Here is a 16,551-nt window from a genome sequence, read left to right as displayed (position 1 = left end):
ATAACAAAAGACAATATTCAATTTTATACAAGACTCGTTTCCAGTCCGTAGTGATGAGTGGTGAAATGCCATGGGACACAAAGGATTCATTCAGCATTCCCTTGGTCCAATGCGACCTTCGTTCGTCGAAGGTCAGGGAAAGATAACTTGGGGCATGTATGTCAGCGCAGTCTGGCGTATAATACATCTCACCTCGAAAATTTGTTTCGATACATCCTTACGTTGCATAGACAGTTAGTCATCTCAAGAGATAATGGAATGGACGATCGCGAGACACAACTGTTCAGTTTTTATTTTGCATTATCACCTTCTGATAACCAAGCGATACTTTATATGTTCAGTTTACTTTACACAAATGACTAAGGAAATGCACATTAAAACAGGATAATACAATGTGTTGATTTATGCTGATACAGAATTAGAGTAAAGATTAAAACTGGCCAACTGAGCCAACTTAGTGTGAAACATATATATAGTCTATTAACTATGGTGGTAACAAAATGACGGACGCTTCTTGGCGTTTTTAAAGTGTCTGGGAAGAAGATTCAGTTAAAGTTTTGAACGACTAGTAGATTTATGCTAAAATAATTATTAGATTATTCGCTTTCGACTTTTATGCGTGATAGCTGACTCGGGCTGCACCCTCGTCAATTATTACGGGACAGAAATCTCGAGCTCGTAATCTATTTGTTTAATATCAAAGAAATACGAAAAAAGTCTTGTACCAACACCTGCGTTTAAAAAGGCTTAGTTTTTCTACCTGTAAATCACTTATCTTCACTTTTACCACCCATGACTGAAAATAATAGTAAGTGGAAATAAGTCGTCATTGTCAGAGTCTCTTTACTCCTGGTTCACTAATTGCATTCTATGAATAGTGTTTGGGAACTGAGGCGGCAAAACTATTGTCGCGAAGTGACGAGCCTGTTGCCAGCGGCGATTGCGTTGGAGGCACAATTTACATGCGTAAACCAAAACAACGATGCCTAGGACGGCGGCTGCACCATAGACTGCATATAACGCGTCAGCTGCAGTACTGTCAACGTCTTCGAAGTCGTCGTGGTAATAATCTATCCCATCAGTGACTGCGGGCTCACCTGTACTCTGGTTTGTGCGGCACTTGCCTGCTGGACTATCAGTTGTGTTTTCTGTGAAAGCGCAAAGCACAAAACTGTTTATAGGCAGGCCAAATATTCAAAGAACTGGTCCGGAAAGCAACTCAATGTTTACTTAACTGTCGGTGTTTCATAGACGGTTCATGAAATTTAAAAGAAATCCATCACAGCAGGCATTTTGTTAATTTTCAACTAATCAGATGGGAGACCAAATCCAATTCATGTTTTGGCACTTTTTGCACGTTTTTCCCTCAAGATCTGGTCCATGGGGTTATTGCGTAGTGCAGTCGTATTTGTAAGCTTTTACCGAATGAACTTTTCAGAAAATAAAATTTTACAGAATTTATTCGAGCAAAGATTTCTGTCTAAACACCCTATTTCGCTCAATGCACATCTGTCATGCGTCCTTTTCAAAGTCGCGGAAATTATACATATATAATTCAAATTGTGCATTCCGCCTTCCTTCCTTGTACGGAGTCGTACGGGAGAAAACCTGCCACTACAAGAAAAGTCACACGAACCAAATTGTGGTTATTCATGATGAAAACTGATTCGCTAATTTTAATTCCAACTAAATCAATTAAACGTTTTCCTTAGGTTCTCGCTTTTCTCTCAAAATGACATAGCTCACAGAAAACCAAACAAAATTCCTGCAATCAACATTTAAAAGAAAACACAACACAACAACTGAACAAAGCTTCAGAACACTGGTTGTACAAGTTGATGTAAAGGAAAAATAAGCAAAGTTTAATCCAAAATCGAACCTGAATGTTTATTTAACACAATCACCAAAAATCGACCTAAAATCTGGTCCAAGGAACAATTCGAATACCAGTAAGTGCCTTTTCATTTCAGTCCAGATACCAGTGTTCAGATGAAGAGAAAATTACTTTCACTAAACTAATTATGGCAAGACTGTGCAAGAACATGAATGCGTTATATTAGCAGAAAGAATTTCCATAAAATATAAATTATTCTCAAGAACGTACCATATTCCTCACCAACAAAGGACGAAAGAGAAGAAAGCAAGAAAAACATCTCCACAAACACCACCACATATCGAGATCCTGTCATGAACATAGTCCAAGAGATGTACTCAGTCTTTGACCTGTTCAGGTCTTTCAAGATGGAGGGGAAAAATGACGATATTCTATACTTCCTTTGGTAAACAATTTAGCTAAAAACTCGTGACTACAAATTAACAGAAGGCAGCATAAATGGCTATGCATGCCATTCTTTTGTCTAACTGTGATTTTCCTATTAACAATTATGGAGTATTTGCTAAGGCTTTAAGTAGGAACTTTGAAATAATTTTCGAATTAATATAGATAAATTTAAAAAAGCGTTCAATTACATCAAGCTTGTGATAAATCACATTCCCACCTGGACCGTATTATAGAAACCTCTTGAGCTATTAGCCTACAAAAGCACTTTACTTTTGCGTGCTAGTAATACGATCAGCAAACTTTTGAAAATAAAATTGATTTGATTCTTACATTTACTCACAGATTTACCGTAATTTTACCCTCGGTAACTCGAACCGTTGATTACTCATATTTTTTTTTATAATAAACCCTCCATAGCTCAGAACTCATTTGTCAAAGGGCAATTCCACGTTACAGACATTACATTCAGAGGGACAATTTTTGGAAATGAAACTTTTTTTTTTACATACCTCTCTTTAGCAGGTTTTGTTTAAAATTATCGTCACGTGATTCGCACGTCAATTTGCGCGCGCTTTAATGGCTTTCTTTGCAATGTTTCCTACAGTTTTCAAAACTTATGAAGCGCGCTACATACGTTTCCGCTCATCAAAAGAAGTTCTCCAAAGACATTTTTAATTCCGAAATTTGTTATAGATGCAATTCAGGGAGTAATCGTGATTGTAATTTCGAATCGGCTCCGCGCTTCGCGCTCCTCCGATTCTGAAATTACTCGCGCGATTACTCCCTGAATTGTATTCCACTCAGACCAGTTACTATTACCACTAGTACTAACAACAACAACGACAACAACAACAACAATAACAATAATAAAAGAATGTCAAAAATTTAAAAAGACTAAAAGTAACAATTTACATTATCGAATATCTTGTTTAATAATGATAATACTAATAATAACAATAATAATTTTTTTTAATAATAATGTTTATTAATAATAATAATAATAATAATAATAATGATAATAATCATAGTTTATTTAACAGATCCACGAGGTGGCTCTTCTCTATTGAGTTACATTATTTACAATTGAAACAAATTACGTTATTTACAATTGAAATAACAAGAGTGATGTGTAGAAATATGGGGTAGTCTCTTTCGATCTACTGATTTGCTGTTTGCGTGAAACTCTTTCTCTAATTGGAAGCCCCCTGGGAAGGAAACTCCTATATGAAAAGGTCGGGGATGCTTGTCAGAAAATTGGAATTAAACCCCTAAAGGAGATCAATCTGGGTGTGGCTCGATATTTATTTGATCCCTAAAAGATACCACTTAAAGTAGAATAGGCTTGATTACCAGCTGCTGTTCAGGAAGGGAGCCCACGTTAGTAGACTGGACCTCAGAGAGCCGTGGAAATCGATGCTAAAAAATGGAAATGAGAGCGTTCTTTGATTATTTTTTTCTTTGAGTGCACCCTTAAACATACCTTGAAAGCTTAAAATAATGACTTTTCATCCTGAACACCCTAAGTGACACCAAAATTCTTGATTTATACCCCTAAGTGAGACAAGACCACACCTGACCTTTGCAAAAGGAAGTCCCCTGACTCCCCTCACCCGGGATTGAAACTGTTGTTTATTCCCATAGCCCGATAACTCAGACCTTTCTGGGGTTCGAGTTATCAGGAGTTAACTGTGTTCAAATCGACATTCCATCCTTGACACTCATAAATTAAAACCCTTTCTTTCTCAAAGCTTTTAATTAAAAGAACTTGAAAATGGGCTGACACACAAGTTTCCTAACTCTCTACCTACAGGCGATGATCCAGAGAGGACTGAGAGGGGGTAGGGTGAGATAGCTTCAAGCAATGATGAGATTGGAGGTAATACAAAATGGTATGGAGCCAACACAAATGTTCCCAAGGGACAATGTTTCAGTAGCAGGGTTGTCACCCAATAGACAAAGAAACATATCCTGACTTTTCATTGACTGTAAGGCATTTTTTAAATTAATTTTTCATTGTTCACCTTTTTATCACATTATCACATTCTAAGCTGCTGTGGAACAGTGTTACAAAGTTCCATCTGGTGGAGCTTGTTTTTTACTCCAACAGAGTAACCATTTTTCGAGCCAAAATGGAACTTGAGTCAAATCTGAGCATGGAGTGAAATGCTAAACAGCACTTTGTTACCTAAGGGCCTGTTTACAAGGAGGGAGGGTTACCCCAAGCAAGTGGGTTAATCCTAGCTGGAGGGCAAAAGATAGCCTGGGTTTACAAGCAAAATTTCACAGGTAGGGTAGCCCTACAACCTAGGACAATTTAAATGCGCGGTTACACTCAAAGGGTCTGGAAACAATAATATTGGAAAGTTAACCCGGGTAGGCAGGCTAACCCTACCTGGAGTGTTTACAAGGGAAAAAGTTAACTTGCCTGCCCGGGTAACCCTAGCATGCAGATAGGGTAACCCGCCTACCCTGGTAACCCCAGCTGCCTTGTAAAGACGACGAAGAAAAAAAGAGGAAATGTGTGAGTGCTAGGGTGACCAGCTTGCTAGGGTAACCCTCTCTCCTTGTAAACAGGCCCTTAAAACCACTTCACTTAGCCTAAATAACACTCTGTTTAGCCTAATAAACACTGATACACTACATAGCACACTGCCTAGCTTGGATAGTACAGCATATATGTTATAAACAGAACTGACTCATGAATGATTATTTCTGAAATGACAGTTGAGGTAAAAAGAAATGTTACGCATAACAAAACTTGCAGATTTTTGTGTCAGACTTGACAATTCTAGTTAGCCAAAGCTGGCCATCCACAGAGGTCCATGTACCCTCATTCAAACAGCCAAACAACCTGTGACTACACAAAGCTGTTAATTTTAAGGACATTCGATCGGTTTTAAGATCACATATTCACTCTTCACAGCCATTATTCTGAGTAAGGGTTTCTAACAGCCTTTTCTCTCTTCCTTGCCTCTTCTAAGTTTCTTCTTCTTTTCCTCAAATTCTGTAAATTGAAACATGCCACAAGTTACAAAAGGGAGACCTTGTTTCTATTTAGAAGATGCATTCTTCTTCCTTGTGGTAGGAGGTGAGGAGTTCCCTTAATAGCTCAGAGAGATATGCTTGTTGTACATACTATTTCTGTTGTTGTTGTTTTTTGTTTTGTTTGTTGTACATACTAGCTATGCAAATGCCTTTGAGTGGTATATCTTGTCCCAAGTGGAATATTCCATGGTAAACCACGAGAGAGTGTTGTATAACGATTTTATAGCATGCCATAGAAAATACAGTGGCCAATACAATCAAAGCGACATACGCATGGTGCATGATGGGAAGGTTTGATTTGGAGTTGTGATTTTTCAAAAGATGACACTCTGACAGTTTTCTATGTTATCAGTTTTTGATTTTTATTTTCTTTTGAACGTTTATTTTAAGTGTTATGGATTAACCGAGGAGAAAATAGGGAGTTTAAGAAAACCACGACGGCAACGGCAATGGGAACGTTGCTAAACAAAAGATTTAATTAGGAGAACAATGGCTGTGTACATGCGTTATAATTCTTGGTACATTTCTTTACCATCCTCAGCAAAACAACAACATGAAATGGCCAAATTCGGCGTTGAATGGAGAACGTGAACCACGACAGCTAATTTTTAAAAAATTTTATTTCAAGTTTATCGCTGTGTCTCAGATTCAGTTTTGAGAAGGTTCTGTCAGTGCTAAACAAAGTAAATGACTTTAGAGTATTGTGAGATTCGTAGGTAAATTGTGAGATTCGTAGGTTAATCAACGTTGTCCTCAGCGTCGCCGCCATGGTTACTTAAACTCCCTAATGTTTGTCCTAAACAACAGGTTGGATGCAATACAGTCAAATAAAAAATGGCCTTCCTGTATTCTGATTGGCTGTATTTTCCATAGCATGGTATAAAATACAATACAATTGAAATTTATTACTGGGTATGTAAAAGAAAACATAGAGGGAAGAGTCAGAGGTTCTTTCAATCCCATCTAGAGATAGAGTTGTTTATATGTCGCTCCAGAAAATATCCATATCCACACCGTGGAAGTTCGGTTGAAATTATGAGGGGGTGGGCAAAACGTCTCCCGGAGTGGGAGTTGGGTGTTTTAAAAAAAAAACCTTTAGTACCCATATTTTTTGGAATGATTCATTCCTCAAAATTCTAAAAGGTTTCAAGAGGTTTTGTGTGTCTCAATGAGAGTTTGTATCCTTTAAGTCAGCTCTTACCTTCACTAGGTCACCCCCCCTGAAATTATGAGTTCCCTCGTTACGATCACCTGTCAAAGTGGGAGCGAAGCGAACCTCTGAGGCCATACAAATACGAGGGGGGTGTTGGGATCTTTGATTTAGCAGATTTGGCCACTTTTTAGTTTGGTTTTTCAGTTTTTGCACTTAATAACTGCGGTTTTTCGGTTTTGGTGTCTTGTGCAGTTTGTGGGTTTTCTCCAATTCAGTCTTTGGTTTTCAGTTTTTGTCAAGCATGATGGTGGTTTTTCAGATTTTTCTCAGTGCCCAATAACAGTTTTTCTGGTTTTGTCAAGGAAGTTACACCCTGCAGTCTCGCTAAAACTCTAATTCTAAGGGACCACTTATATAGCCTTCTATCCAGACTTTCTTTTAAATGATGTATGACAAGTCCAGTCTCTTAAATTTAGCAGCCGTTATTTGGGTCGTAACGGCTGCCAAGCAGACTATGAAAAGTTAAAGATACCTCAAAGCAAAAGACTATTTCTCAAATATCATGCAGTTGGGATAATATCGTGTGGACTTTGACCTTAGACTGTGGACCATCGAGTTTCTGTTAATAGCTCGATTACAGGTTATCTCCCCTTTTGGTCGTTGGAAGAACATTGCGCTCACTCACTCCCCTCACATGGAATAAAAGCAAAGGAGAGACTGTTTGTATGGTTGTAAAATAATGTGGTTTGGTTGTAACATGTGGCTGCCATGTGTCTACACAAATGAAAATTCTGACAATGGTAATTAAAAACCAGCTTCAGAATGTGGTGTTTCTCTTAAACAAATATCACCTAAAATTATGCTATCGTGCTTTGCTTTTCTAGTTTTCACACTGCTATAGGTCTGGAGCAAGTTTACACAAAAATAAAGCAAATTTTTAGATTATGAGGAGTTCTGCACTAACAAGGGGATATGCTGAAAGAACACTGAAATTAAAACAAGTTTAAACTTACAAAAATTAAATAACAGAAAGAGATTCGGTTTTCGGTTTTGGACGAAATTTATTGTGGTTTTGCGGTTTTCAGCGATTTTTCGTGCGGGTTTTCGGTTTCTAATAGACCCCTATGCCCCCCTCAAATAAGCTTATTGAAATTCTAAGCTTACCTCTTCCTTTAGACAAGCGTTCAACGCCCGCTTTAAGTCGTTACATTTTCCTACAAACTTTCGAAAGGGGTGCTGTACAGGAAATAGTAAGAAAATAATAGGGTTACTTCTCCATCCAAACATGTGATTATGTAACACAAAGTATAAACGTCATTGTCGATCAACAACGTTTACTAACCTCCTGATGACAACGATGTAGCTGTTCTATAACTTCTAGGCACTCGCTATGAAGATGAGGAGCTAAAGAGGGGTGCATAACTTTCTAAAAATCGTCTCCGCAAGCTTGTGATTATTATTTGCCTTGATCTTGTTCAAATGGTCAAGTGCGCTTAGAAACCAGGCCCTGGCGAGCAATTGGACAGCTTTGTCATGTAAGACGAAACGAAAAATTTAACAAATATCGACGTCAGTTTTTCGTGCGTCCGGGGTCCTGTCATTGCTCATGAATTTCGTCAGAACATTGTCAGAGTAGCCCCTGGGTCTCCGAGGATGGTAGGTGGCTAGCGTTGGCAGGACTTCAAAGGAGAGGGAATCCCATAGCTCATACACAGTCAATCAGTCCACTTTGTTCCAACGAATAGTTAGGACTCAAAAACGCTAGCTTCGCAAATTTGCCGAGGTGGTAAATAATTCACCTGTTATCGGAGGGGCCTCATGTTTGTAAAATTTTGGGCGCAAATATGAACTTTGTTTGTTTTAACTCTAACTATCTCAAGCTAAATAAGCCCATGTTCTTAAGCTCGGGAAGGACTTTTGCGTCTCTGTTTTTGGTCGCTTATTTCCGGGAGGAATTGCTACCTGAATTTTACGACTAGTTGAACTTCCGGGGCGTCCTGGAAACAAGTCCATAAAGAAGGCGAATTTTGTGCTCAGAGCTGGGCACTCATATAATAAAGAAGCGGAACATTTCCTTTTGAAGATATTTGTTTAATCATTTAGTAATAACAGAATGTCAAGTTCTGTATTCAAATGTGTTGGAATACAACTTTTATCACCGCTGTTTGTGTTACTGATTATGCTACATATTTTTTTCCGGGGGGGAGAAACTCCCGAATGAAAGGGTCGGGGATACCCGTCGTTTCGCTTTGGAATTTAAATCAATAATTTTGGTCTCACTTTAAGTGTTTAGGACGAAACGCCACTATTTTCAGTTAAAGTATCTTTTAGAGTGCACTCAAAGAAATAAAATAAAAATAATAAAAATAAAAATCTGTAGTTTCCGTGGTATCTTTTAGGGGTCAAATAAAGCTCAAGCCACCTTCAGATTGGTCTCCTTAAGGGTTCAATTCAAATTTTCAGACGGATATCCCCAACCTTTCAGACGCGAATCCGCCCGGGATTTTCTTTACACTGATCTCGTGAATATGTTAACGAATATTCAACCAATGGCAGTCTTGCCCTAAGCTTGTCAATCAAAATATAGAGCGTTCCCTTACGAGTTGTAATCGCCTATATTCAGCCTTAAAAGGTCAAAATTCGTGCGTTATAATTGGACGTATTATAATTAAATTTATTAACTTAAGTCATTACATTGTCAAGGAATTTACTCTATTTTCCTGTATTTAGTATGGATTTGTTTCGTAGAATTAGCACGCCGGAGGAAGCACTGGTTGATCGAGTTGACCTAACTGAGGCGTATACGCTCAGAAGTTTCAGATTTGAAAACAAGCCTCCGTGCCGCTTTGATTAAAATTATCACCAGCCTCACAAGCTGAGAAACCAACGATAAGGAGACAAAAACGGCAAACAGGACGGGAACCAGGCTCAGTAAGACTGCCTCTGTCCAGAGAAAGATTAGGACGTACTGGGACTGAACACCGCTAGTTTCAACTCCCATTGAATAATACGACGTCACGCCAACGTTCAGTATTCCTATGACAACCAACGTTGCCAAGGAAACAGTTTCAGCGAGGTTGTCGCGGAAATGGACGAAGGGCTTCCGGGACATGTGATGTAAAAGGAAAAACAGGCAAAGGATTGTCAGGCAGACAGAGCGAAGGAATGCGTGCTTCAAAACGGAGCCAATCATAATTAGCAAAAATCGACGGCCAATGAGAACGCTTTCCCAGTGAATCTCTCCAGATCGACCATCCTGTGGCTTGCGAAATGGAGCAGTTAGGACCTCAAGAACCGAGTGCTCTACGGTGGACGAAGAAGTTTCATTGCACTCTTCACGATCAGCAGTGCTTGACTTGCATTTCATTTCTTGACCGGCGCGTGATTTTGAAATTACTTTGTTTACATAAACAAGGAAGGCAAGAAGTAGGTATGGAAGAGGGAAGACACATGCCAATAAGAAAATCTTCGCCGAGATCTGGCCTTGATACAACTGCAGTGAGGCGAAATACAACGTAAATATAAACGGCACCAAGAACACGACTATTGCAGCCAAAGAGGCTTCCTGCCACCATTGAGGACACCTGATTTCTGCATCGTAAAACCAGCGAGACACGTGCTGTATTTGTACACAGTGGCGCAGTTTCATTGCTGTACCAGTTACCGCTGAGTATCCTAGCAACCAGATTTCAAGGGTCGCTCCGAGGTAAGGACCACATGGAGGAAGAACTGGTGTACGCTTACGCAGTTTGTTCAGGCCGCTGTGCAGCAGGTAAAAAGCTGGTATCGACAAAAAGGTGGCCGTGACTGCTGCAAGCTGGGATAGTGTTTTTGATAGGGGTGTAATACCAGGATAGGGACAGATACTCCACTCATTATTGACAGATATCTTAAAGTCAAGTAAACTTATCACTGGAAAGAGAATGTTATTTTTTAGCACCGCACTAACGCCGTAGTAGGTAGCAGTTAGTACTCCAGCAATTTGATAAAAGTAAAACAGGATTTTTAGCAATCCTGAACTTGAGCCGCTGTTTGTTTTAGCATCACTTTCCAAGCTGTCGTAGCCTTTTTTATTTTTCTTGCGGTGTCTCGGGAGAAACCATGTTAGGTTTTTCATCACTATTTCAAACACTGGAGGCTTTCGAATAAGAAAAAAAGCAAACGATGACGTGCAGATGAAAATAATAATGAAATACCAGAAATGGGTGCAGTCTTTGCTCGGGAGACAGTTAGTTGTAAACAGAGTCTCACTGAAATCTTTTTTACATTTTCCACACAGGAACCCTGTTCGGTTTCCTTGGCAACCAGAATGCAGGTAGGTCCTGTTGATATATGCGCAAGTTTGATTGGCAGTTGGACAGCAGTAACCTTGGGGACAGAGCTTAAAGTGGACCTTGTCGCCTATAGGGTATCCCCAGAAGTTTTTCCTTGCAGACAGAGAAGACGTACAATTCCCACCTGCTGGGCAGGGAAGGCATTGGACGTTGTTCTTTATGGTTAAACCTTCACTGCTGCCTCTGTTGATACTGTACGCTCCTACAGGACATGGCTCGGTGACTAATGAAAACGACGTGACGTATTTCGGGGTAGCGCTCGTTCCCAGTTCCCAGTGTGTGAAGTTATGCAGGCGGAGCTTGGTACTGAATGGGGTCTGAATTCTCACAGAATCGTTCATGACTACATTGCCCACACCCTTAACAAAGATGAGATTGACAACTGCACTGAGCGGATCCAAAACAAACGAGCTCTCGCGGATCTCTATGTTTCCCAAACTTGTCACCGTTAAAAATCCATTATACGGTTGCTCTCTCGAAAGATTAAAAACTTGGGACTTCTTCGACTGGTAGAAATTGGTCTTGTAAATTGTCAATTCACTTTTGTTCATCTGTACGCGCAAGTGAGACCCGTCTGTACTGCCAAAGTTGTCTGTAAAATTGCTATTTAGAATATTAATCGATTTGACATCAAATATTGTTAGGGCGCTCTCAGAAACTCCGGAATTTTCGCGAAATTCAGTGTTGTTCATGGTTACGGTGACGTTAGAGATTACTGGAGGGAAAACATCGAGACCAGACGGGTTCACAGAGATTTTCACTACTCCTGATTTGCAGAAATTGTTCCGGAATGTACTCTCTTGGAAAAGTAACGAACCTTGACTCGCATACAAGGAAGCACTAAAAAAAGAACTTTTTGCTGCGCACCTATTGTCGATGAATGAGACGTTCTTGAATTCGTACGTTGATCTGTAACGGCCCACCCTGTCTGTGTACAGATTTAACACTGTGTAGAGATTAACCACGAAGTTTGAGTTGTCGCTTATTAAGGAATTCTCCAAAAGGATGTTTAAAGAAGCGGTTCCAAAGTTTATTCCCCCGCCTGAGTTTCTCTGTATTTTACAGGAACGTATCAGCACGTACCTTGAAAACAAATTAATGTCATAAAAACTGCTCCCGTTGTTTTCAATAAACGTGGAGTTTTGTAAAATTATCTGCGACTGAAATGTCGAAAAAGATCTTTTAACGGTTAGGTGAAGAGTACCGACAGTTTCACCGCCTGAGTTTTGGATGAAGTCACAATTGCGTACTACAGCTGCCGTATGAAGGGCGCCCAATGGGGCTTGAATTGCTCCGGAGTTTTTTCGTTTCGCTGTATTGCCAACAAAAGTGCTGTTTTCTAGTGAGAGCCTCTGCACATGGAACATACACAAAAACAGCGCTCCACCTCCTTCTATGCCCGCTGGCCCAATAATACTGTTTTTGAAATCGTGCATGTTGGAATGAGTGTTGTAATATGCTTTCCCTCCGCTGTCAATATCGGGATCTAGGATATTTTCACGGAAGTGCGAACTACGAATATCCAGGGATGCATTGTTCTTAAAATGATTTTCTACAGTTACAGCACCGCCTGCTGCCCAGGCTTCGTTTTGAACAAACCGACAGCTCTCTATATCCAGCATCAGATAAAATATGTTAACGAAAGCGCATGCTCCACCGTTTCCAGCTTTGTTGGAACTAAAGTTTGACCGCGACAGAGAAACGAAAGCCGTCTGTTTGAATCCGCTGACAAAAACAGCTGCTCCGTAACTACTATTTCCTCGTATTTCGTTCCCAGCAAACGTTCCGTTCATGATTTTCAGTTCGAGTGAGTCACCATCGTGAAGTTTAACAGCTCTACCAACGTTCTTTTTGAACTGCGTTGACTTAAACTTTACGTACACGTGCGACGAATTCTGGACGTCAAGAATATTTTCTCCAGACTTGTTGTCTTCAAAATTTACTTGATCCATCTCAAGCGCTAATTTGCGGTTTACACCAGCGACAATTTCAAAGCACGCATGACCGGGACAACTGTTTTGTGAAACAGTGATGTTTGTGAAGTAAACTGTGATTGTATCAATCTGCTGGGCTGGTACGTTTTGTGCTGAAATGGCCAAGATGTTATTGTTGACATCTCGAAGCTTATTGTTTGCAAACGAAGAATTCGAAATGGTCAAATTCACAGATTTTCCAGAAATCTTTAGACTACCAGCGCTGTTGTTTTGAAAGTTGCACCCATCCAAATCAACATTTCCTGTTGAATTGCGAGCGAAGTTCAAGGACAGCGCGACATCGGAGCCTCTCATGAAAACGCAGTCGACCATCTTTAAAGAACATTCATCAATAAACAAAGACGTATTGACGAATGTAATTCCTTTCATGTTGATAACAGAAGAAGCGTTCATCGTGACGTCACATGAAAATGGTAAGATGTTGCTCTCACAAGCGATAAACGCTCGAGTTTTATAGCTGCGCATGACCAGACCAACAGTGGACTCGGCCTCGCAAGGATAAGGATCACGTGACGTGTCTTCGCCGTCAATGTTGATGACGTCACCGTCCTTAGCCCGTGAAGTAGCTTGGTTGATGGTTTTGCAAGGGCGTGATACTTCAACACCGCAATCAAGGGCTGAGTTCCCATGAAGTCTTGAGACAAACCATTCCTTGGCACAGATCTTTCCTAGATGAAAAACAAAGAATCACAGACCTCAAGTTTATCTGAAGCTATAGTTGATAATCGACTTGAAGTTGTTAAAAGTAAATTCGGTGATGGTGGATTTGGAAGCTTACGTTTCGTTTGCCTGTCGTCAAAGCAAAACTAAATAAAATAAGCTGAATAAAAATATTTAAGCAACATTTACAATTTACATTTACAATTTCAAACAAGCTATTCAAACTATCGCCGAAAACGATTCATCTTTATTTCTGACCAGTTCTTCTTTGTTAAGTCATTGTTATAAAGCCAGTTAGGACTTTCCACAAATAACCGGATATTTTGAGGATAGTTAGAGGTTTACAAGATATTTAGAACATTTAGGGATATATAAACAATAGTCTCCATTTGGCGCGAAAATATACTCGGACGTTTGTCCGCGGTCATTATCTGTTCCGAGAAGCGAACAGTTACGCTCTCGGAAAACTGTGACCTTTGAGGACAAATATGCGAGAATATTTTCATGCCAAATGGAGGCTATTGTGTTTATTATCCTTAAACTATTTTTCGCAACACGCGCGGTTTTGAAAATTGGGGAATATCGCGATGATATTCCCCAGTTTAATATTAGCTGGGAAATATTCGGTCACGTGACGTGTTTCGATCAATCGTGCGCGAGGGAAAATATTTGTTGGATTTTAATTAGGATTATTCACAGCTTTTTTTGGCTTAGTCCTGAGTGTGTTTCCCTCGCTATTTTATTGATAAAATGTTTTTTTTTTTGTGATATCTATAATTTTTTTTGAGAATCTCTGGAGAAATATTTAGGCAATTTAACGTGATATTTTTGGAAAGGCCTAAAGGCAGTATTGGATTTGGGTATGGAAAGTGAAAAACGGACCCTTCGTTTCAGCCAGAGTACTTACATAATAAAACTTTTTTAGTCTCGAATTTACAGTGTTACGTTAATGCTAATACTAGTGAGCTTAAGCAACGGCGACACCGAGGAAGACGGCTAGTCAAAAATGACATTACATTTTACCAGCGAAATTCGCAATTGTCTAGATCCAGTTCAGCACGCCAATGGCTCTAAAAAAGTGCTCAGACTAAATATGCAATGAGAGCGTCCAATTCTAAATGGAAATTTAGCAGTCGTCGTTCGCGTTTCTCAGACAACGCAGAACCTGACTTGGTCAATTTACGTTCTTGCTTTGCAGAGGACGCAAAGAAATGTAACAAGATTTACAACGCATGTACACAGCTATTGTTTTTCTCATTAAACTTTTTATTTTGTGACGTTCTCATTGCCGTCGTTCTCCGTGACATATTAGGGACCTTAAGGTGGCTCCCTATAGTTTTACGATCGCGCGAGCGCTGCGCTGAGGAAGTAGTCTGCGCGCGCTCAAAGGAAAACGTCAGTGTTTTTCGATATTTTATTACGTCAACATGAGCGCAAAAAGCAAAACTGACAGTGAATTTTCTCGCGTTTCCTTTGGTGAAATTCCGTAAAATTTGGCGGATTGGTAGACAATATTTTACTTTAGTTGGAGTTCGTTTTTCAGGGAAATCTATGAGACCAGATTTTTTGCGGCGGTAAAAGACATAAATTTGAAAATATCGAAAAAACTGCTTTTACAAACCCTACTTTTTTCGTGTTTAAAATTCGTATCCCGCTGGAAGCGATGTGATGTAAAAATTTTGGAAGATTTCACCGAAGGAAATTCATGAAAATCACAAATAAAGCCATAAAAACGGTAAAAAACACATTTGTTTGGGCATTTATTATTTAAGACTAAATCCCAAAATTTTAACAGAGATGATAGCAAAACACTATTTAATCATTGCTTATTACATGTAATAAGTTTGAGAGAGGACTAGGTGTGAAAGCGAATGCAAAAACAGCATTCAAAACATAACACTTGCGCGCGCAACGCTATAAATGATTACCCTATGGAGCAACGCTATAAATGATTACCCTATGGAGCCAAATTTCCCCTTACCGCGCTACTGCGCATGATAGACTCGTCGTCCACGTGAAGTTTAGGACGTCAAAACGTCAGGTTTGTCGTCCTGAGCGAACGTGAGTTAAGGTCCGGTAATACGGGCAACATTTTTCTTCAACTTGTCTCGCAACATTGTTGCATTGCAAGTTGAAACACATTGTTGCGCGTATTACCACGTTTGTGACCAACTTGTCTCGCAGCAAAATACAGTGTTGCAAGTTGAGGCAACATGTTGTGCAAAGTAGACTCGAGTTCTACTTACTGCAACAAATTTTAGTTTTGCTGCTCGTATTACCACTGAAGCTACAACTTGTCTCGCAACAAATTTGAATTCAACGCCTGTGATTGGCTGTCGCGAAGCGCGGCAAATAAAAAAAAACAAGGCGGACGGTGAAGGCGAGCCTGAATTCGAAGTAGACCAGTTACTCTCGGAAAGTCATAATTTTGTCCTTTACAAAGACCTCGAGGACTATCATAGTCTTTGGGACACCTCGTTTGTCCCTTCAAAACAAGCAGGAAAAAAGGCAAAAGGCTTGGAAGAGCTGTCGCAAAAATACAACTTTTCGCCTAGCTACCTGAAACGACACTGAGCTTCATACTGAGAGAACTTCGCTGGCACCGAAAATTAAGAAGAAAATGACGGCCAGAAGTCGAAGTGGAACTTCGTCGAAATGCTAGATTATATTAAAGAAGGCGCCATCTTTATTTACACACGATTAAGCAATTATACCTGGAGAATTCTGCAGACTTGCAACATTGTATTTTGCTGCGAGACAAGTTGGTCACAAACGTGGTAATACGCACAATAATGTGTTTCAACTTGCAATGCAACAATGTTGCGAGACAAGTTGCAGGAAAATGTTGCCCGTATTAACGGACCTTAAGTATTAATCTATTTACGCAGTGTTTCAGGAGGAAAATGTATATCAAACTATTGAAATGAAAGTTGGCTATTTATTTAACCTCTTAGCTTTGTATTAACTAGATTTTACGGCGAGTTTGGTGTAGATATCGTTGGTAATAACATTATTTTGGGTTTGTCGATTTGTCCGTTGTTGAATTTGCTTGTCAGCGAAAGTAGAAAATTAAATGAATTCAGA

At 39.7% G+C, this 16,551-nt stretch overlaps 2 protein-coding genes across 2 annotated transcripts in view; both read right to left on the bottom strand.

The window, feature by feature from the left end:
- Positions 1 to 3,767: 3,767 nt before the first annotated feature.
- LOC145491858 (COX assembly mitochondrial protein 2 homolog) lies at positions 3,768 to 7,986 on the bottom strand. Its single transcript, XM_081471141.1, has 3 exons — positions 7,822 to 7,986; positions 7,644 to 7,715; positions 3,768 to 5,285 (listed from the first exon to the last, which is right to left on the bottom strand). Exons 1-3 carry the CDS (start codon positions 7,897 to 7,899, stop codon positions 5,208 to 5,210), a joined length of 228 nt encoding a protein of 75 aa, XP_081327267.1. The 5' UTR covers positions 7,900 to 7,986; the 3' UTR covers positions 3,768 to 5,207.
- Positions 7,987 to 8,078: 92 nt separating this feature from the next.
- Positions 8,079 to 16,551, bottom strand: part of LOC145491822 (uncharacterized) — an 11,432-nt gene continuing 2,959 nt past the window's right edge. The window contains exon 2 of the mRNA XM_081471094.1: positions 8,079 to 13,475. Coding sequence (XP_081327220.1) covers positions 9,268 to 13,475 — 4,208 coding nt within the window. The 3' untranslated portion in view covers positions 8,079 to 9,267. The remainder of the gene's footprint in view (positions 13,476 to 16,551) is intronic.

This window comes from Orbicella franksi, chromosome 7, assembly GCF_964199315.1.
Source record: "Orbicella franksi chromosome 7, jaOrbFran1.1, whole genome shotgun sequence".
NCBI classification, from domain to species: domain Eukaryota; kingdom Metazoa; phylum Cnidaria; class Anthozoa; order Scleractinia; family Merulinidae; genus Orbicella; species Orbicella franksi.
This window is presented reverse-complemented; position numbering and strand designations above follow the sequence as displayed.